The following is a 23,210-nucleotide window of genomic DNA, read 5'->3' as shown; positions in this document are numbered from 1 at the left end:
AAGGCATCATACTTCGATTAGTGATTTCAGGAGAAATTTTTTTTTTCTAATATGAATGAGATAAATGGATAATTGGAAAAGAATGGACAAAAGATACAAATATAATGATTTAAATTAAGATGAAATAAATAAAATAGAATTAAGAAGAGTGGAAAGCGGGGAGAAGTTATAATAAAGATATAGAAGGGTAATAAGAGGTAATGGCATATAAGCTGAACATGAATTTAATTGAAGTCCATACAAAGAGAGGTAATCCGGGGCCAAGCTACTTTTTAAAAAGAAGTTTTATGTTTTTGTGTTTTGTGTGTGTATGTCTGATTTAGATTTAATAAAACCTTGGGAGAAAGCGAGAGGAATATTTGTAAACAAGGCAGAGGGAAATATGAATATGATGAGTATAAAATGGATAAATATAGAAGAAATGTAATTGAACAAGAGTAAAGAGAAATAATGAGAAATTTGCTTAAAAAATACTTAAGTGGAAATGGGATATATTTGAATTGTATTGTATAAAACAATGTTTTATTTGCCTTGTAAAAATTTATAATGGAAAGAGGTTCAATGTCTTTAATGTTTAATGATGCTTTGTTTGTCTGTAAAATTAATAAAACTTGTTTAAAAAAAACAAAACATCAGCGGCACTCTAAGATGGGAAACTCTTCTGAGCCACTATTGTTGCTTATTGTATATTGATCATTCCTTCTCTTCTCCTGTTCAGGTAGCGCACTTCAATTTCTAAAAGAATGGAATATGACTGGGAAAAAGAAGGTAATGGATTCTAAAGCTGAATTAATTATTTAAACTCATATCTGCATAAAATTTGGAAATCAGTTTGGTCTAGTGGTTAAAGCACTACAGTAGAAAGCAGGGGTTCAGTGAGTTCTAGTCCTGCCTTAACCATGAAAACCAACTGGGTGACTTTGGGCTGCTCACTCTCTGCCAGCCCAACTCGCCACACTAGGTTGCCGGTGTAGGGAAAACAGGAGGAGGAAGGTGTGTTGGAACTGTTCTCTGCCTTAAGTTATTTGTAAAAATAATAAAGGCAGGATAATGGTAATGCTAATGATTTCCCCTGTCCAATGAATTGGTGCTCATCTCCGTTTCTTAGCTGAGGGAGCTAGCATTATCTGAAGATGCTTCCGTGGTCATATGGCCAGCATGACTATATGCTGAGATACATGGAATCCTGTTACCTTCCCACTGAATTGGTACCTATTTATCTACTTGCATTTGCATGTTTTTGGACTGCTAAGTGGGCAGGAGCTGGGACAAGTAACAGGAGCTCACCCTGTCGTGCAGTGCTTGGTACTTGAACCAAGGCTGCCGACTGAAAGCTGAGAGTCTTTAACCACCAAGCTATTGCGCCCCCAAAGGCTAGCTGGCTAGCTAGCTAGCTAGACAGGCAGGCAGATCTGAGCAACTGATTTGTGGCCATCGTTTTTTGCCAGATGTTCTGCTTTTTAGTGAGCATAGTTCCACATCTGCACACAAGAGGCTTCATAATCAATAGGCACTTTTAATTTTAATTATTCCTTGCAGTTGCCATCTGTGTACTTGCAGAGTGTCCTGTATAATTTGACAAAAAATCAAAACAATTGAAGTAGCCCACCTTATTGAATCTTTGAATTTTTTTTTAAATAAACAGTTCTTCTCTGTTAACTAATCCTTGAATAATTTTTTTAAAGTATTTATTTGCAGTAAGCATAATAAGCATTATAAGCTGCTATCTCAATTATATAGGGATGGCTACCAAGTTAAAGCCACACAAATTAATGAAGATACATTGACAACAGCCCAATAAAGCTATATCTGTGTTCTTTATGCCATATGTACCCCACCTGATACTAAGAAACCATCTCTTTTTTGTTGCTATGTTCTTGCTCTATCCAAACTAATACTAACATTGAACACTAGTTCAAACAGTTTGAACACTGGGTCCAAACTAAACTGGATCCAGTGTGGAGCTCTTCACTCTTATGTGTGTGTGATGGGCAGAGTGTCATTATATGGAGGTCTACATATAGACATAGAGTCTATGCAAGGTATAGTCAAAATTAAAGTACTATGATAGAATGACAATTCCACCCACTTTTTACACTTGTCGTACATAAGAAGCAGGAGCAGCTTTGTTTGCGCCATTGTGGCCACCATCTTAGTTTCTTTTACCAAACTCTTTAGAAATCCTTGCGCACACATACATAACAATTACTTTCAACAGGCAAGAAAACTCTGATGGTTCTGTTTAGATCACAGATTTTAGCTAGTGTTTCTCACTTTTATTTATACAATTTTAACTTAGCCTAATTATTGAGTAGACTCTCTGGAGCATGGGGAGTTATTATAATTAATCCAACAGTTGCAAAATTTAACACATAATTCTGGAGATAGCATTCTTCAGAAAAACATCCCCTTTTCTCCTTTTATGTACCAGTGACTGAATAAAATGGGCAAAATTTAAAAAAAACATTTCAGGGGAGCTAAATAGGCTATATGCTTTTAAAAATAATTTTATTTAAACATCCAATGCTCAGTTGTAACTGTTTATAATTATTTTATCACCTTGTTTCCTTTACTTCATATGTATTTCAAGAAACATGAATGAAGCCCTGATAATAACATTTAGTACATTGAATAGAATTTGCAGTTGAAAGAAAGAAATGTGTGTGGATTTGTTTTTCCTATTGCAGCATGACCCATGTGGAGTAATATTGCTAACCTTATTTAATGCAGAACAGCAAAAGAAAAAGAAGCAAATCAAAACAACATCACCGTAACAAAGATACAAAGGGTAGAGAAGATGGAACAGAAAAAGTGTCTCTGGAATCCCAAAAAGTAAATGACTGCCAGCTGAATGGCTGTGCTAAAGATACTTTCCCTGGCAAATATGCCAGTGAAAAATCAAAAAATCCTCATGAAGAAAAGATCTGGGAATACAAGAACAGGAGAATGGCAAGACCAGAAATAGCAGGTCAGTGTGTGTATGTTAAGATCAGCTTGATTCCACCATTCTCAGTCAGCCAGGATTTAAGTAGTTTAATATATATTTTTCACGGTTAAATGAAATTTTTGTGCACATCTTTAATATTCATTTGATGTATATCAGAACATTGGAGAGAACATTAAGGTAACACATACACACACACAAAATACCACTCATGCATCATCACAAAATCTCTCATACATCATTTTGTGATGATTTTGTGATGATGCATGAGTGGTATTTTGTGTGTGTGTATGTATTACCTTAATGTTCTCTCCAATGTTTTGATATACATCAAATGAATATTAAAGAAGATGTGCACACAAAATCTCCAGAATCGTAAAGCCTACAAACTTGAAATTTGGCATATATGTTCCTTTTGGTTTCTAGGTGCTCACTAAGAAAGAATTTTTCAAAATGATCATCAGAGCATTAGTATTTTGTATATTATTATCAACATGCTCTGATGCTAAGGAGTTCTACTCCCCCCCAGCTGAAAAGAAATACATTCCAAATGCAAAACACAAGCAGAGGAGAGGAATTTCAGTTTCAGTTTTAGTTTCACAGCACCAAGCAGCTTTAGTACATAACATTATTGTCTCCTTGCTCACACAGCAAATACTGGTTCACTTTCCAAACAGGCCTCAACTCTCTTACACACTGACAGGGCGCTAGCCAGATGAATACCGATGGATGCTGGTAGGCAGAGGCAGATTTTTTCCCCCTTATTTTCCTCCCCCAAAACTAAGCCCAACCACATAGTTTTATAGCAAATGTGAATTGACATTCAGATGTGAGCTAAACCAGTTTCTCCCATATCCCTATCTTATATGATTGATCTCACAGCTTTTGCTTCCTTCTTCTTTTTAGTCTCCTTAGAGGTGATTTTCTTAACTATTTTCTGCACAGTATTTCATAATGCAGAGCACTTGCCTGATCTTGGCGTGTACAGTATGCCATGCAACATGATTGGCTGCTTCTGCTGTTCTGTCCTCTGATACCATTTTCGTTGCTTCCCTCTTTATTTTGGGCATTTTTGTCACTTGTCCTAATCAGCAAAGTAGCTGGAATATAATATTGTTTGCTGAATTAAAAAGGTTTAATTAAACTTTTATTGAGAAGATATGCCTTTTTTGTCTCAAAATAACTTGATTGATTGTACCTGAATCATAGCAACCTCTCTTCAGGCAATCTTAAAAAGGCAGTTCTGCAAATAAATCCTATTGAAATAATTTCTGCTTTATTTCAGTGTTTCTGTTTACTGTCCAAGATTAATGTTATTATTTATTAAATTTATTTGTTGCTCATCTTGACACAAGACTATTTTCTGGTCTTGCTTGCATATCATTTATATTGTTTTATTTATTTGTTTTTCTAGACAAAAAAGAAGAATCCACAAAAGCATCTATAGAGCCAGAACAAAATAGCAGAGAGCTTCCTGATCCTTTCCAATATTCACCACCACTTCAGTGCAATGTTGGTAGTACAAAATTAAAAGTACCAACTACCACCATTAAATCACTGCATGTCCCTTCATCTAATCCTGAAATGAAAGCGGAAGATTTAATCCAGAAAAGAGGTAACACAGATTATGATTCAATTCAGCTGGATAAATATTCATTATCATTCCCAGCTATTCACCATTCATTTCAGAAGTGAATGTAATTATATTTTGCCTATCCTGTAAAAGTAAATATATTTCTTATCTTATAGACAAATATATCTGGTAGCATCTGACTTGAGTTACAAAATCATATAATTATTATGAATGAAGGTGAATAGATGTGTCCCAGGACAATGTTGCAGAATCCAATCTGGGTTGGTGACCGGGACCAGTCTTCTGAACTTTAGGACTTGTGCTGGAACCCATCCTCAGGGAATTTCTCTCTAGCAGAATGTGTGCTTTGGCTATTCTGTGTGTGGTGTTTATATGGTGCCTGTTGAGTGTAGCTTTCAAGATGTTGATTGAGGTGTTGATGATACTAAGTTGTTGGCCGTTGTTTTCTTGTGCTGCCAAGCCCTCACCTCCTAAGTACTTGTACAAGTACTTGTTGTACACATAGAATAGCTCAAAGCACACACTCTGCTACAGAGAAGTTCCCTGAGGATGGGCTCCAGCATGAGTTCAAAAGCTTGGAAGACTAAACTTCTGATCCCACCGACTGACCCAGATTGGATCCTGTATAATTATTATAATGAGACTCTTCCTGCGGCTTCTGTCTTTTGTACCACTTTCTACCAGCTGAAGTTAGATGTATTTGTAGCCTCTTTGTCCTTAACCTCCAGAATTTCCTGGTCTCTCTCAATTACACAGGAGATCAGAAGAATAGCCTTCTTTTTGTGACAAAATTGAAATGATATGGTTTACAATATTGGTCAGGGGACTACGCAAGACGTAGTCACCGAACTGGTAGTAACACCGGTTGAATACCCCCTGTTTTTTTTCAATTATTTTCTAAAATTGTTGTACTTTTAAAACATACCCTGTATAATTCCCAAAGAACTTCTTAATATATCTATAATAAGTATTGTATAACTGTTTGCATGTTTGCTTCATCAATATCTGATCTTTTTATAATCAAGGTTGTTAGTGAAATAGCAATTGATGAGGCAATGTGTTCTAGTGATTGAAGTGTTTAATCAAGAGCAGGGAGGTCAGTATCAACATGAAAGCTCTCTGGGTGATTATGGTTCAGCCTTCCTTCCTCAGCCCAGTCTCAGGGTTCTTGATGTAGAGGTAAAATTTGAGGAGAGAGTGTGAGGTACCCTGGTTCAAGCTCCTAGAGAAAAGCTGAAATATAAATGTAGCGCGTAGTAAGGATGATGGTTGTTTTTTTCTTACAGGTCTAAATATTGAGAAATCTGTTAAAGATCTTCAGCGCTGCACTGTTTCACTGACTCGATACCGCATGATGGTCAAAGAGGAGGTGGATAATTCAGTAAAGAAAATTAAAGCTGCTTTTTCTGAATTACATAACTGGTAAGTAGAATGATGTAATTATTTTACAAAAAATACCATTCGGCTCTCACTCTATAAGGAAGACTTTTTTGCTGCTTCAATTGACCCCTCAATTTAATATTCCCTTACCTTAATTCTAAGTAAGCAGGAATGGTCTATATTTAAGACCATGGAACAGCTGCTATCTAATCTGATGTTTCCCCGTTTTTTCTTTATGTGGACCACTTCATCATCATCTTAAGATTTTGTGGAATATCACAAAAATAAGGAACCAGTCATATGGTATTGAAGCAAGAATACTTTCCACATAAAAAGGGATAGAGAGATGTAGTGAATGGCATTGCTGTAGACCAGGGGTGTCAAACTCATGACGACATGTTGTTGTCATGTGATGTATCACAACTTTTTTCCCCTTCGTTAAACCAGGGGTGGGCATAGCCAGCGTGTAATGCATCCGGCTCATGGGCTGCAAGTTTGACATACTTACTGTAGACTATTAGATATATTTTATTCTTTCTCTCTCCTCTGATTATTTACCTTTTTGTCTATTTCTTACTTTCTATGCTTTGCATGACATTGCTTACCCCAAAAGGGAATACCATAATAGAATGTGTTCATGGTCACAGGCACCTAACGTATCAAAGACCTGTATATTAGTCCAGTCTAATACATACTATGATACGCTAGTCATTCTCTAGCATATAACAGTATATATTAGCAGTCTAAGTAGTTGAAACCTTATGTGTCATCTAATATTAAAACCCTCAGTATATAATATTAATAATATACAGTATATAATATTCTGTAAACATTACAATCAAAATAATTCCTTATGAGCTGAAAACCACAATGCTTGGTTTTAAAACAGTGAAAAATCAGAAACCTATACTGAGCATTAGTTTAACTCTGCAGGTTTTGTTTCCATAAAGAACAGATGTCAGGAAAAGTCTGGTTGCACTATTTATGACTACTACATTTTATTGTAAGTTAGAAGCTTTCATAAGCAACGGGTCATTCCATCAACTGTATAGCTAAAATGTTGTAAGATTTAAATATTTGGGAGGGGAGGGAATGACAGGATGGTTTTGCACAGGGAGGTTCCATAGGGCGCAGATTATAGGTACATTATCCAACAATTCCAATGATTAAAAATCCTATTGTTTTGACCTTTGAGATAACTTGAAATTGATTGTCGGCTTAGCTGTCTCATGCTCAGTTGTGCTTGTGTAGTTTCTTTGTTTCAAAACTGCTACTTTGAGATCAGTAATGGAATATCCAGGGAGGCTGAAATGCTCTAATATTACCTTGTCTTCAGACCTGGTGTTAAGTTTGTGGCCATTTGCACATAGTGTGGTCTTTTGCCCAAGTAGAATAAGGGCATTGCTGGCAGATGATGATATGGTGATATATTTCACATTAGAGAAATAGCATGTGTAAATGAGAGAAACTTATAAGTAGTTCTCAGTTAATGACAGTAATTGAGACTAGAATTCCCATCATTAAGTAATGCCATGTTAGCATGTGTCATGTGACTGCATCACTTAGTAATAGCACTCCCAGCATTGTTTTTTGCCATTGTTAAGTGGGAATCATAGGTTGTTAAGCAAATTCCAGGTGGCTTGCAAGTAGGCCAACAGGCAGGTAAAGTGGCTGCTGCCAGGCAGGAGAGAAGTATCCCAGAAAGCTCAGCGCAAGCAGAGCAGGTCCAGGGATGGCTGCTGATGGAAGTAGGAAGGTGTGAATAACTTATCAGAGCGACTTGCAATCTTTCTTGCCAGCTTCCTATTGACTTTATTATGAGAAATTGTCAGGGAAGGTCATGTGACTACGGAACAGTACGCCTACCATAAATAAAATCCAGTTACCAAGACCTAAGTCATGATCACATGACCAGGGCGGTTGGGATGGCTGAAACCTCAAGGACCAATCATACGTACCACTTGTTCAGTGCTGTCGTAACTTCAAACAGTCACTGAAGAAGTGGTTGTTAAACAAGGACTGCCTGTACAGCAAAAAGTGTTCCATGTGACAAGTTGCTACCTGATTCTTTCTGACTTTTGGCTACCTTAGATTAAAATACAGTATAGATATTATCCTAGAATATCTACACTGTAAAGAACAGATGAAGTAGGAAATGAAAGAGCATCACAGTATAGTCAAGCATAGAGATAAGAGCTCCATGGACAGAAAAACTATTTCATGTGTGTGTGTATTTGTTATCGGGGCCCAGTTTCATTAAAATAAGAAAGGTTGGAAATAAGGAATTTTGCACTTACCTAACTTTAAGAACATTGAACTCCATTTGCTAGGATAATTTTTACATGTCTGAATCTTCTATTAAAATTTCTTTTTGCAGCCAGAATAAGAATGAGTTTTACTATGCAAATCTTGAGCATTGTGCTAATTCAATTGATATAATAATAGAATAGTGCTATATTCCAAACCATCACAAAAATACATAATGTAACAACTATCATTTATTCTTAGCTGAATAAAAGGGGTGCTCATTTCTTTCCCCTAGCGAGGCAGCATTTCTATTCATCACTTATTTGACAGAGTTTCAAATAACTTTTCTAGATCTGCAATCATGCATTAAGCACCCAAATAATTCTTGTCCTTTATTAGGTATATTCTGCTGAAAAGATGCAAAATTTATATTTTTGAAGGCAAATTACTTGGGCCATATTTTCTCCCCTGGGCTGATTTTAAAAAGAGTTTCCATGGCCAACTATTATGCATTAAATTAACATACTTCCAAACTTCTCTAAGGGCTCTCTAATGGCCTTTCCCACAGCCCCAAAATGCTCTGACCATGTCTCTTTTTGCAGTTATAACTCCATTCTTTTCCCTTCATCTTGTCCACAGCCCTTGAGTGGAGTAAGTTTTCATTAGCTCTGTTAAGTATTTAAGAAACATTTTCCGTTTATTACAGCATCATCCAGTCTTAAGACTATAAAATCTGGTCAATTTTTAACCTTATATTATTGCTAGTATGGAGCAATGAGGATAACAAAAATTCTTTATAGCATTTACTCTACTCTATTGCTATGTGGTCCAGAGTCTTAATTTTTTTCATATTTTTTTTAAAAAAATTAGTTTTTCAAAATCTATTATTCCTAGCTTCCATCTCAAGCAGTGTAGTTGGATTATTGCTACCTACTGATTTTAACAGAATCTGATTCTTTATTATGTCTGATTATAGGTATTTAACACATCCCATTACAACTGCTTTAAGCACCTTGTATGAATAGAATCATGTAGTCAAGTTTACAATTTTTTTTTCAAATTTCTGAACTTTGTTGACATGCTAAGAATTCTGATTCAGTCTTTATCTACAAGTATTTCACATTTCAGATTCTGCAAGAAGTGCAATTTGTGAAGACAGAAGGAAATAATTAATGGCTGCCAAACTGCTCCACATTTCTTAACAGTTGGCCAGCTAGCATCTAAGTTTCAAAAGGGAAATATCTCCTTTCCCACAAAGGAGGGAGTGATGTTTTTGGCTCCTAGACACAACTTTTTCCAATTTTAAGGAAACAAAAAACAAGTAGATTGCAGGAGCCCTCTTGCTTTCACAGATCAGGATTAGGGGAAGTATGTCACATGAGGTACCATTGGGAGATAAGTGAGGGCAGCAGTAATTAGAAAATAATTTGGAAGTAAATGCTGGTTTCTGGGAGGGGGGGGAGATAAATTGTGCTCACATGTCCATGGGGCACATGGTCTATAAATGTGGGCCAGTAGCTAAGTGTCCAAAATGCAGTCATGTGACACAGGGCAAGTGCCACTGGAACTTCAAATTCATAAGTACCTTTGGGGAGTGTGTTGTAACTGAACATTCACTAAGTGGTATTAAGTGAGGACTACCTGTATCCAATTTTCACACATCTCTACAGCTACTCCAGCTCTCCTTGCCATAAGTCACAGTAGTCCAGAAAGTCTCCCACCAGGAGAAGCAAGGTAAGCCACGTAAGTGGAGCCTGTCTCATGCACAGGAAGCATTTCCCATCAGCTAAAAGCCAGCTTTGGATAATCCAATCCCAGTTAGCAAAATGGACCAAAATAAGCGTTTTCAAGAACAAAAGGAAAGAGCAACCAAGACAAATATTGGCCTTGACAAAGTATTTCAGCCATCAACATCACAGTGGAAATTTGAAAGTCACACCTTGAAATAAAACAATCATTTAAAGGGCTTAATTCCAAAGCAAATATGTGAGCCTTGCAGAAAGAGCTTATGTAAATACCCTAATGTTAAATTATGATGTTCTACGATGGATTATTCAAATCTCATTAACCTGTATTAAATATGAGAAGATAGTGCTCTGTAGCTAAATGTGGAATCAAGTGCTATCCAATCAAAGGTACAATGTTCAGTTGCCCTGTAACCTACTTACTTTTGCCTTCTTAAAGAATCTGTCCATTAGAAATTTCCATGCCTTCCTGGTGAATTCTAAGTTACAAAGAGAGAGATTTTAAATGTTTCTTAAAAGGAGTGTGTACTGGAGAAGGGTACCATCTGCCTATTGCTGCTAATGCAATAATTATGTGAATGATCTTGGTACAATATTGCGCTATTGAATATGCATAGAGTGCCATCTACAGGGAGATATTGGCAGTTGTGTAAGTTATTTCTTAAGCAGTATATTTAAGTTAATTCCATCCATAAAACACGATGTTCTAAAACATAAAGGGAGTAATTTAATGAAACACCATGTCCCAAAGCACATAGCATTTTACAAACTGAAACTATCAGTGTAAGAAACATTTTGCCAAAACCCAGAGGATCCTGGGATGTGTTTGATCAAACAGTTTTTCTACACCTCTCAAAACATCTCTTTTGTGCCTTTTCTTACCCTCTTGAGAAAAAGAAAAAGATGCATGTGGCATTTTTCTGAGTATTTAGCAATATACAGCAATACAGTGATAGGAAAAGTTGACTGTATGTATAAACTGTCAATCCACAAGCTCATATATAGTGTTTCCTTTTAACTTATAGATTGGATGGGGAATTGTACAGCAGGAAGATATGTCATGTAGATCAATAAATGTCCAATGTGTTACTACTTTCCATATTTCTTTACATTAGGATACACTTTTAGAATAAAGAACAACAGAATTGGAAGGGACTAATTTTGAAGTTTCTAAAATCCCATTTAGCAGGTTAAATGAACCAAGAGAACTTTAGCAGAGAAGATGAAACCATGTTCGATCGGTAGAAAATATACTATTAGGTTCAACATTAAATTTAAAAAATGAATTATATTGTGGAATCATCAGTGTAGCTATAATAGAGTCTCATGAGCATTATAGAAATAAACAATGATTAAACCATTATAGAATACTTTGATAATGACTGCATTTGACACACTCCACAATTTCAAACTAAGATATATACATGATTTGGTTTAAGTCCATGTCTAGTGAGTTTAAAGATCGTATATAAGAATGTAACACTACTAAATAAATAAATAAAATAAATAAATAAACTGAACATATGGGCAAAAACATTGTGTTATTAGCCAGATTGCATTTGTTTATAATGGTTTAATGGTGGATCTGTACACTAATATAGAAAGAACTAGATCTATTTTAATGAATCTGAAGCAAAAACAAAGTTGATTTTTTACATTTTTATTTACATTTTCTCCAGAAAACAATATTATTCACAACTCTTACTATAAATTCTGTTTGAAAACCTTTTTGAAGGACATAATTAATCAAGTATCTTATTAATATCCTAAATTAAATTTTTTCCATTTTCAGTATCATCGACAAGGAAGTGGTTTTAATGGCAGAAGTCAACAAGGTTAAACAAGGAGCCAGTAAGTAGAAATTAAAATTAAAATCTTCCATATATGTACATACAGTGTGCCAGTTGGTTTACAAATTATTTTGTGCTTTCATTTCGTAGTCTTCAATTACAATTACATTGTATATGATCTCGTATTTTCAATCCAATATTAAATACATTGGTATCATTATTAATCAATCATTTGACTATACTTTTATTCATTAATGCTTTAGGAAATAATCATATTTTACTTAATTTGTTTTGTGACAATTCATATTATCATCCCAAATCTATCCTAAAATCATTTTGTAGATATAATAAGGAAAGAATACATCTTTATATATTTAGTATTTTCTAAAAGTCTACATATTTCGTTACTATACTTTATTGTCTAACCATTGATAGAATAGATCCCAAACTTTATAAAATTGTTTATCATCTTATTCTCTAATTTCAAATGTTAATCTGCTCATTTCATCACATTCCAATATTTTCTTAATGATTTCCTCCTGTGATGGTATTTTCTCATTTTTCCAGTTTTTAGCAAATACAATCCTAGCCGCTATTAATACATTTACAATCAGGTATTTCAAATCTTTACTGTATATTTCAGGTAAAATTCCCAATAAAAATATCTCTGGTTTCAAATCTATATGTTTTTTTGTCATTTTTTCCAACCACGTGTGGATTTTAGTCCAGTATTTTTTAGCATCCGCACAAGTCCACCACATATGGTAATATGAGCCAGATGTCTGATGACATTTCCAACATTTTTCTGATTTGTTCTTGAACATTCTTGCTATTCTTGTCAGGGGAAAATGCCACCTGTAAAACATCTTATACAAATTTTCTTTATATGCTGTTGACATTGTCATTTTATAATTTTGAGATCACAATTTTTGCCATTTCTCTAGATCAATCCCATATCCAAAATTCTTCCCCCAAGCAATCATAGTTTCTTTAACTTGTTCTTCTTCTAGTTTAATTTCTAATAAATATCCATACAACTTTTAATCACCTTTTCATCAGTACCTGTCAAAATCTTATCTAAATGAGTCAGTTTATCATAGAAACCTTCTGTTTTAGAATCTTTATCATTCCTTGAATGTATTTGCGCATATGAAAACCAATTCATCTTTACACCTTGTTCCTCTAGTTTTTGTATAGATTTAAGTTCACCCTTTTCATTCAATATTTCACCATATCTAACTGTTTGTTCCTTTTTGTATATTATAGGATAAGAAAATGCTTCAATAGTTGATAGCCAGACTGGAATTTTCAAATAACATTGTCTTTTAATCTTCTCCCAGTTTAACCACAGAGACTCCCGTATATAATGTCTTCTAAAGTACCCCTGTGTTTTAGTTCCTTTATACCATAAAAAAGCATGCCACCCCAACAACGGATCATGTCCTTCTAATGTCAACAATCTAGTATTTCTTAAAGTTATCCATTCCTTAACCCACATCAAATTTGTAGCTTGGTAATACAACTCCCAATTAGGCAAACCAAATCCTCCTCTTATTCTAGCATCTTGCAAAAGTTTTAACTTTATTCTCGCTTTCTTACCTTGCCATATATATTTCAACACAATTTTATTTAAATCTTCAAAGTAGTCTTTTCCAAGCCTAATTGGAATTGTTTGAAACAAATATAAAATTCTGGGTAATATATTCATCTTGATTGTTGATATTCTCTCTATTAATGACAGTTGTAAATTTTCCCATTTCGCCAAATCTAGCGCTATCTGCTGTTTAAGTTTGATATAATTATTCTCTTTTAGTGTACTGCATCTTGCTGTCAAGTATATCCCCAAGTACTTGATCTTATTCGTGACCTGAATTTTCAATAGGTCTGCCAGTTCTTCCTTTTGTCTTGATAGCATATTCTTGGTCAAGATCTTTGTCTTATCTTTATTTATTTTCAAACCAGCCACCTTTCCATATGTCTCTATCTTTTCTATCATTTTTGATGTTGTTTCTAGTGGATCTTCTAAGATGAAAACCAGATCATCTGCAAATGCTTGCAACTTCCTTTTTAATTTTCATTCCTTTTATATTCTTTTCATCTCTAATATTTCTATTTAGCACTTCCAAAGTTAACACAAACAGCAGAGGTGATACTGGGCACCCTTGTCTTCTTCCTTTTCTTATATCAATAGAGTCTGTCAGTTCTCCCTCTATCATTACCTTTGCCGTTTGCTTATGATATATAGCTTCTATTGCTTGAATAAATTTTCTAGCAAAGCCCATCTGTTCCAGCAGTAACAACATGAATCGCCAATTCACATTATCAAATGCCTTCTGTGCATCTAGAAATATCAAAGCCATTTGTTTTTCAGGATGTGCCTCGTAGTATTCCAAAGTGTCCAAGATTACTCTCATATTGTCTTTAATTTGTCTCTTTAGCAGAAATCCGTTTTGATCAGGATGGATAAAATTATTTAAGTATTTTTTAAGTCTTTCTGCCAATATTGAAGCAAAAATTTTATAATCTGCATTTAGTAGGGAAATAGGTCTATAGTTCTTGATTTGTAATGGATCGGCCTCCTCTTTTGGAACAAGTATAATATAAGCTTCTAACCATGATTTAGGTATCCTCTTCTTTAATATAACTTCATTCATAACTTCTAGCAATGGAAGATTCAACGATTCTTGTAATGTTTTGTAAAATCCTGCTGGAAGTCCATCTGGGCCTGGTGCCTTTCCATTATTTTGCTTCTTGAGTGCTTCAGTTAATTCCATCATCGTTATATTGCTTTCTAACATTGTTTCAATCTCTTTAGGTATCTTGAGGTAACTTAGCATTCTGTAGGTACTGTTTGACTCTTTCCTCATCAATATTCTCTTGTGTGTATAGTTTCCCATAATAGTCTCGAATGATTTCCTTCTTCTCTTTACTACCATAGCAAACTTGGCCTTGATCATCCATTAATTGCAATATTTTCCTTGATTCTTTCTCCTTTCTCAATTTATATGCTAACCATCTACCTGGTTTATTTGCATCTTCAAAGTAATTCTGTTTAGCACCTCTAATTTTCTGTGCTAATTCTTCTTTTTCTATTAGACCCATTTTATGTTTGGTTATATCCATTTTCAACTTAATGTCCTTTTTCTGTGGCATTTTCTGTAGCTCTTTTTCAAGTCCTTTATACTCATCCTCTAATGCCTTAGAGGCTAATCTTTTCATGGTATTTCTTTTCCTTGTATAGTCTATTATCGAGCCTCTGGCATATGCCTTCATTGTATCCCATACATTCTGAATTGATGTATCTTCTTTTTTGTTTTCTCTAAAGAAAAAAGCCAGTTCTTTCTCCATCCACTGTGTGAAGTCTTTTTCCTTTCAAATAGTATTATTTAGCGTCCATCTACATCTTCTTCTTTGTCCTTTCCATTTAATTGTCATTGGATTGTGATCTGCCCAAGTACTTGTTTCAATATTTATTTCTTGAATATTAGTTAACAATTCTGTTGACATCCATATCATATCTATTCTGGACCATGATGAGTGTCTATTTGAGTAGAAGGTGTATTGTTTAGTTTTAGCATTTCTTTCTCTCCATGTATCTTTTAAGTTTATTTCATCTACCATATTAAAAAAGGATTTAGGGAAAGTCTTTCTGTTTTGCTTTATTGTTTTCTGTGCTGTATGTCAGTTTGCTGTATGTCTGTGCTGTATGTCAGTTTGTTGTCTACAATTCCATTAAAATCCCCCATCATAACTATATTAGAATAGTCCAGTTCAATTATTTTGATATGTAATTTTTTATAAAATTCTTCTTGTTTGTCATTCGGGGCATAGATTGCAATCAGGAGTGTTTTTGTATTATTGTCCATTATTTCCATCATTAGTATTCTTCCGTCGTCATCAGTATAAATCAATTTCGCTGGAATGGTCTCTTTAATATATAAAACCACTCCTCTTTTATTGCATTGTGTCAAGGAGGTAAATATTTTCCCTAGTTTTGGCTGTATCAACAATTGTTCATATTGCTTTTTAATATGTATTTCTTGTAGGCAGATTATATCAAATTTTAATTTCTCTAATTTATGGAAAGTTTTCCTTCTTTTAATGGCTGAATTAAGTCCATTTATATTAATTGTAATCAATTTTTTCTCTTCCATGGTTATATTTTATAATTAGGTTTGGCAGCTCTCGTGGATCTTGGTTCACGTTGTCCTTTGGCTTCCTCCTTTCCACCTACTGCACCTTCCTCTTTTTCAGTCGTCATTTGGCAGTCCTCTTGGAATTCAATTAGTGAAATTTCTTTTTCTGCCTCTTCCTCTTTCCCTCTGAAAAATTATGTATAAAATGATTCAGCTTTCTCAATTGAATCAATTCTGTATCTCTGTTCTTGCCATGTGAACATTAAACCTTCTGGAATCAGCCATCTATAATTCACCTCTTTTTAAAGTAGCAATTTGGTCAAGAATCGGTATTCTCTTCTCATCTCTCTCGCTCTTCTGGGTACTTGTTTCAAAACCACAATCTCCTTATCTTTATATTTCAATGTTTTCTCTCTTGCCACTTGCAATATTTGCGTTTTAATGGCTTTCTTTGTAAATCTGATGTGAACTTCTCTTGGTAGGCTATTTCTCATTGCGTATCTTGTGAAGACTCGATAAACCTCATCTATTCCATCCATCATCTTCTCTTCAGTTATTTCCAAAGCTTCAGCCAATATTTCTATCATTATCTCAGCTAGATTTTGTCCTTTTTCTTCCTCTATGTTTTGGAATCTGAGATAAAATTCAGATCTGTCCATCTCCCATCTCAGCATACCACTTTTATCTTGTTCAACTACAGTTAATCTGGTATCAATGTCTCCAATCTTCGTATCTCTTTGTTTATCTTCTTCAATTTTTAGTAGTCTCTCATCATACTTCATCATCATTTGTTGGATGTTCTCGACTTTTTAATTGGTTTTCCCTGTTCTTTGTTCAATGTTCTCTGTTCTTTGTTCGATGTTCTCTATTCTCTTTTCAATATTCTCTGATCTTGTTTGAATGTTTTGAATTCCTTGCATAATCATCTGCAGGCTCACTTTTTCATTTTCTTTTTCTTGTTCTTTCTCTTACCTTAACATTGTCTGTATTGAACGTTGTCCTCCAGATGGTGGAGAGGAGGAAGTAGAAGTTGAAGAACCAGGAGCTGTTAATTTCCTACTCATTTCAAACAATTCAAAATCTTCAGGTTCTTCTAGACCTTAATCCAATTGTGAAGTAAACAATTGCGATTCCAAATAAAAATAGTAGGGAAAAAGAAGCCAAATAGTAATAATAATAATAAAAAAGAAAAAATAATTTCTTCAGGTTCTTGTATATCTTAATCCAATCGATTAGTTAGATAACAATGAAAATTCAAAAATGAAGGAAAAAACCATAAACATACACAAAGGAGGAAAAGTTGTAAAATCCTAAAAAAGACGGAAAAGTAAAGAATAGAAAACTAAAAAAAGGAAAAATTCTTCAGGTTCTTCAACACCTTAATCCAATTAAGAGGTCTCTAATATAAAAGGCTGCATAAGAGAAAAAGAAAAAAAAAAGCCAGGAAGATAAAAAGAAAGAAAAAACCAGTATTGGAGGTAGATGGAGAAACAAAAGTACCAGAAAGACAAAAAGAGAAAAAGAAAAAATGGCTACTCCCTTAAAAAGAAAAGGAAGGGAATCATTAATAGTAAAACTTTTCTTTTAAAATAAAAAACAAACGTAAAAAATTAACTTCCAAAGACAAGCATAAAAAAAAGGAAAGACAAGTTCCAAAGAACTAAAAATCCAAATAGCTATTTCAAAAAGTAAACTGTTGAGGAGGGGTAGCACAGCTTAGGAAAAAGCAAGAAAACACACTGCACTTTGTTTAGTTATCCAAGGCTCTTGTTATAACACTCTTCTCCAGAAACTTATCACTTTTTCTTTTCCTATAAACTTCAACACCAGACTCCAGCTGTTGATAGAAACCCAGAAGAGCACCTGCAATAATACTCTCCTATGCTCTTCCCTCTATCTTATCAAATAGCAATGTCCTTGAAAAAAAAGTCTCAGTTCTTTCTTTCTCAGCTTTGTCTGGTCACAAGAGAAATAGAATATTTCCAAGCCTCTAGTTGGCAGTGTTACAAAGTTTCTTTGCTTTCACTTTCCCCCTCCTTTTCCACGCAAAGTGCAATAAGAATTAATAAAAAAAAGAAAAAGATATTTTAAAAAAAGAAATAATTAAAAGGGAGTCTCTAGCCTAAAATGGTTACAAAATCAAAAAGGAGAAAGAAAAAAAAATAGATGGAAAAGAAAAAACCAGTCCAGTTTCAAAATATAAGATCATGTATAGAAAATCCAGCAATGAGAAAAAAACATTACTTTGACATTCCTGTTTAAAATCGCCGCTTAATCACTTCTGTCAAAAATTTTACAGATTCTTTCTTTTCCTTAGGGTGTCCTTTCAGATCTTAGAATAAAGAAAAAGTTCTCACCAAACCGGCACACTCTCTTTCTGTTCTCTTCCGTTTCGGAGCTGTCTCAACTTCAGCAGCTTTAATGGCTGCCTCTTTGCCGCTGGCAAGAAGAGCTTCTCCTGGATCTACCAGGGACTTTGCGGTGTCCCTGGGATCGACAGGATGCGCTCTTCACTTTCACCGTCTCTTTGGGATGGTTTAGATCCGATAGGATCGTCCAGGAGCAAAGATATTGGCAGCAATCTCAGACCTCCAAGATTGCATGCCGTATCGTCGCGACGCCAGCTCCGCCCTCTCCTGTACAGGTCCACTATTATGAATCTTACTAGGCATGTGGTCTAAATTATTAAGATAAAAATATAAATCCAATGTATGATATTTCTCCATATTTTTCATACTGGAAATTTAAAAAAATCAAGTAATGCTTGCTAAATATGTTCAAGCCAATAGTGGCAGAAGGAAAAGAAAAAAAATGAGATTAAAAGTTTATTTGCGCTTAAGGCTATTACGTCTTTGCAGAGGACTGATGAAAGAGTTACTTGGGTTAAGTTGGTTTCCAATATTGCACCAACAGATTTAGGGTGATTCCTGCCTCTCCTTTTAAATCATTCAGTTTTCTTGGGAAAAGGCAATCCTGCAAATTGTAGTAGAGAAGAGAAAGTCTAGAATTTTCCCAAGGTGAATGGAAAACTGTTAACATAGCATTGGGGCGGGGGGGAGTAATCCCACTCTGGGCTTTTTAGAGAAAGGTAAGATACAGATAACGTAACATAAGTAAACAAAGAAAGAAGTCATTTCATGCATTGAGGGGTCACTTAATTTTTCATAGTGGTTTTCTCTTCCACATGAGTATTTAACATTTTGCATTATCCTTTTTTCTTTGACAGTGGATATTTTGACTGCACGTCAGAAAAAAGCTGAAGAATTAAAGAGACTAACAGATTTGGCAAGTCAGATGGCCGAGACTCAGCTGGCTGAATTGCGAGCTGAAATTAAGGTCAACTTTAAAAGGGTATTTCTCTTGAAAATAAACATAGCTGTTTACAGGTAATGCATCTGTTTCAGCACTTAGAGCCACAGGTTCTCACCACAAGGCTCGAGCAAAGTATAAATCTAGCTTTTTAAGAATGGCATCTTACTTAAAACTATGCTATCTCTCTTGTACTTTGTAGCAAGAGTAGTAACAGTATTCAGTATATATGTATAAGCATAATAATATTCCTGTTTTTCTTTTCAGTTCTATTAAAGTTGCAGAATTTTTGGTTTTATTTTGAGCCTCATGCTTAACTCCCTTGTATAACTGTAGTTTTTTTTTTCCAGTGACAAGCATTCCCTCTATCAAATGTGAGGATTCTGAATCAGATTTTACAATAGCATTTTATAAAATAGAAAAAATATCCAAACTTTTAAGATTGGAACACTTATCTCCTTAAAAAGCTTTAGTTCAACACATTAGACTTCAATGTGATTTTCCAGTTATTTAATATGTGAGGCTATTTATGTTACTTTTCCCTTCATTATAGCACTTTGTAAGTGAACGTAAATATGATGAAGAATTGGGTAGAGCTGCCCGCTTTTCCTGTGACACTGAACAATTAAAAATGCAGATATTACAGTGTGGAGAAAGTAAGTTGTAGTAAAGTCTCAGCTTCTTCATTAATTGCTCTTTAAAACACTTGTTAGAACCATTTTCATAGCTAGTAAATATAATGCCTTTGGTTTAATTTTTCTGGAATTCATGTCAATATATTATATGATAAAATTTGCATTTTTTTTTTGTAGTTTTCCATCCAAAAAACAATTACTCCTCTAGAACACCATCCAGTATGTTCCTTCAATCAGAAATTTTAAAATCAGTGACCAGCACGCAAAATACATGTAACCAAAAATATTCTAATCAGACTCCTGCCAAGACTTCTGATCATAAAACAGCAATAACTAAAGTTTCAAGCCAAGTTCTCCCGGTTACACAATCATCTTCTCATGTAATTTCTACAAATAAACAGGTAAAGGCCAAGGAAAAAGTTTTGTCTGTGAATTAGAATAAAAATTATAAAATTAAAAATTTACAACTGTATGAGAAACATCTTATAGTTGAGATTATTTTCATCAGGTCAATTTCTTCCCAGATTTAGAAATTCTTTTAAATGCTGTACTATTAAAATATTAGATTCTGCAACAACTTTGGATTTGATTTATATAAGTGACTTTAAGACACTTTTAAGCTAATTCTTATGTTCTTAAAATTTAACAAGAGCAGAATATGTTTTTTTTTCAGTCAAAAATGAGCCGCATTGATTAATGAATTGAAGACATCACAATGATGGCTTAATCTCACATCCATATATGAATCCTTTTCTGTCTTCCATTTATACCAACTCTATCTAGCTGATGAAATGTCTCCAGAACAATGAATGAATTGATGAATGAATGATGTATTACTTCATTCTTTTGGAAAACAATCTGTTGTTCCAAAAGTGTTTTGGAATAGGCTTAACTGTTGTTATGTCCAGGTTTATTCAGTGATGGCTATAAATCTGTCTTCAATTAATCAATTTGTAATCAATTTGGGGTTCTCTTTGAAATAATGACTCCTTTTAAAAGAGCAAGTGGGCAACCATGGCCAGTGGTCCTTTGCACAAATTTATCTTTGTGTGCCAATTGCACCCATTCCTGGACTAGTGTTGCACCCATTCCTGAACCAAATACTGAACACTGAAAATGTTTCATTTTCCAAAACATGGTAAAGTTGAGCTAAGCCAGGTCCAGTGTCATTTTGTCTTACTGTCAGAAGAATGCAATTACAGTAGTAGCAATTCAACCAAATTGCCAATAAGTAGCTTATTGTTTTGTTATCTTCCCACCCACCCCCAGTTCCCCCAACTAGGAACTGGGGAAGGGTATGATTTTTATTCTTCCAGCCAGTAGAGGCAGCAAAGTTGATGGGGTCATTAGAACAGCCTCAATGATTGTTGTTATGCATAATATAATATATATGCTTTGGTAGATGTAATAATCCCACCTAACTTTTAACAAATTGAGCTAAAATTGCACTGAAATGAGTCCCGGTGTTCTCTTTTCTTCCTGAACAGAATGTGTCTTCAGGTCCGAGACGAAGATTTCATGCACACTACCATGGCATTCGAATCAATAGTTCTCTCAAGCCTCAAAATCCTGGTGATGAGTCTGATCAGAGCAACCCGAAAAGTCACTCCCGACATGAATACCGACGGCAGCACCATCATAGCTTTAGGCCCAAAAACAGAGGCATGGTAAAAACTCAAGAGCAACCAACTCCCATAAAAAATCTAGAAAAGGGAGCATATCCAGAGAAAAAACAGCAAAAGCATCCTATTTCAGACCCTACAGAGCCCAGTCCTTTGTGCAGCAATATAGCGAGAGGTTCTCCCTGTAATTTATGTCCTCCAAGAATAGAGACTTCTGGAGAGACACCTGTCCTTTCAGTCACGGTGCCAGCTGTGACTTTGGTGGCATGATAACAGTAATCTTAGTTTTTTCACTAAAGGTGCTTCTCCCCTCCCTTGTTGTGTACTCTACAAGTACTGATGAAATAGCTTGAGAAAAATATTACAATTGTGGTAAACCAAACTTGCTAAAATGGTCTTAACTTTATCTTGTTTTCTACATGGAAAGCTTTGCTCAATATACTCAAGATTATTTTTTAATAATAATGCAGCTTTAGCCAGCAGTACTTACAGATATACTAGACTGATATTGAGAAATAAACTGTAAGAGGATTACAGATAATGTTAATTACTGCCCAGTTTGTTTTCAGTCATTCAGTATTAAAAAATTAAAATATTGGCATCTCTAGTAGTAGACTGTTATGTTAAATACATAACATTTTTCACACTTCCCATATTAGATAGAATTCAACAATTGTATATGACAGATCTCATAGTTCTGTGTGACCTAATGTCATATCCAGAAAAATACTCAAGATCAATCATAATAGTAGAAAAACTATATATTAATTGTTCCATGCTATAATATTTGTAAAATGTCTGGTTTTTTTTCTTTTGAAATTTATATAACTTACACAGTACAGTTTTTCCAAACCTTTCAGTTCTTTTTAATGACTGATTATTTTTGTAGACTAAAAATTGAATGTGTTTCAGTCTCAGATTCCTTTTTTTTTTTCCGGGAGAGGAACTATTCCTACTTGAGGTTCAAGAAGGTAAACTTAACATTCCCACTAATACTATTGCAATAGGCTACTTCATCTTCCACCAGCCCTCTTGAGCCTCTGATGCAATTACTGTGACCATCTTTGCTGGGAGGGGGAAAGGGGGCAAATTCACCTTCCTTCCCATTAGTTATACTATCTCCTTAAACATAAGGAGTCTCACAAATCCTTATCAAATATCTTAACCAATATAAGCATATTACCTTTTCTTTCTTCTCACGCTGCCAAAAATGATGAGGGGAATTTAGTTTACTTTTAGGATTTTCATAGCTAACTTCTATTCAGCTCTTCAAAAGGAAGACACTGCTCCCATTCAGTGTCTTCAAAAGGAAAAATAAGTCACACATCTCTGGACTTAAAAGAATTAAATATTTCCTTTTAAGAAGTCGCATTTATTGATAGTCAAGTGCCTCTGTTTTACACAGGCTTGTATTGGCCCAGAAGACCAAAGCCATCCATTAAGATTAAAGAAAGCCTAAATCTCTAAAAAGTACCTCTGAATGAGCCTTGAGTACTGTTGCATATTTTGTACAAATCTGACCAGCCCACAGCACCGTTACAAACATCTGTTCACATTGCTAGGCGAAATAGTTGTCTATTTCCAGAGATAAAAGACTTTACCTCCAATGCTCATTCTGTTTCTTTATTACAAGGAGGGGGAATACTAACTCAGAATGATCCTATGGCTGCTACAAGATTAAATACTCAGAAAAGAATGACACACCTGTCAGAAACTAGCCTTGCTCCTATAATGCTTACAGTTACATGGAACTTATGAGTGCAGTAATCCATTTCCCATTTGCAAACAAGTGCTCAGCATGCTTTTCA

The 23,210-nt window shown here is 34.6% G+C and overlaps 1 protein-coding gene across 11 annotated transcripts in view; it reads left to right on the top strand.

Moving 5' to 3' along the window:
- The window catches only part of SPATS2L (spermatogenesis associated serine rich 2 like), a 72,243-nt gene extending 49,235 nt beyond the window's left edge, over positions 1-23,008 (top strand). For 6 of the 11 annotated variants that reach the window (XM_087950287.1, XM_087950273.1, XM_087950291.1 and 3 more), the window contains exons 4-12: positions 719-768; positions 2,731-2,968; positions 4,359-4,559; positions 5,825-5,960; positions 11,703-11,761; positions 19,063-19,187; positions 19,699-19,801; positions 19,958-20,181; positions 21,268-23,008. In XM_087950287.1, coding sequence (XP_087806413.1) covers positions 719-768; positions 2,731-2,968; positions 4,359-4,559; positions 5,825-5,960; positions 11,703-11,761; positions 19,063-19,187; positions 19,699-19,801; positions 19,958-20,181; positions 21,268-21,672 — 1,541 coding nt within the window. In that variant the 3' untranslated portion in view covers positions 21,673-23,008. The remainder of the gene's footprint in view (positions 1-718; positions 769-2,730; positions 2,969-4,358; positions 4,560-5,824; positions 5,961-11,702; positions 11,762-19,062; positions 19,188-19,698; positions 19,802-19,957; positions 20,182-21,267) is intronic. The other 5 variants (XM_087950337.1, XM_087950325.1, XM_026667935.2 and 2 more) reach the window with 1 other exon arrangement.
- Positions 23,009-23,210: the final 202 nt, after the last annotated feature.

This window comes from Notechis scutatus, chromosome 1 (assembly GCF_049901735.1).
Source record: "Notechis scutatus isolate UNSWTSFEM ecotype Mainland chromosome 1, rNotScu1.2, whole genome shotgun sequence".
NCBI lineage: Eukaryota > Metazoa > Chordata > Lepidosauria > Squamata > Elapidae > Notechis > Notechis scutatus.
The sequence above is the reverse complement of the archived record's forward strand: the minus strand, read 5'-3'. Positions and strand labels throughout refer to the sequence as shown.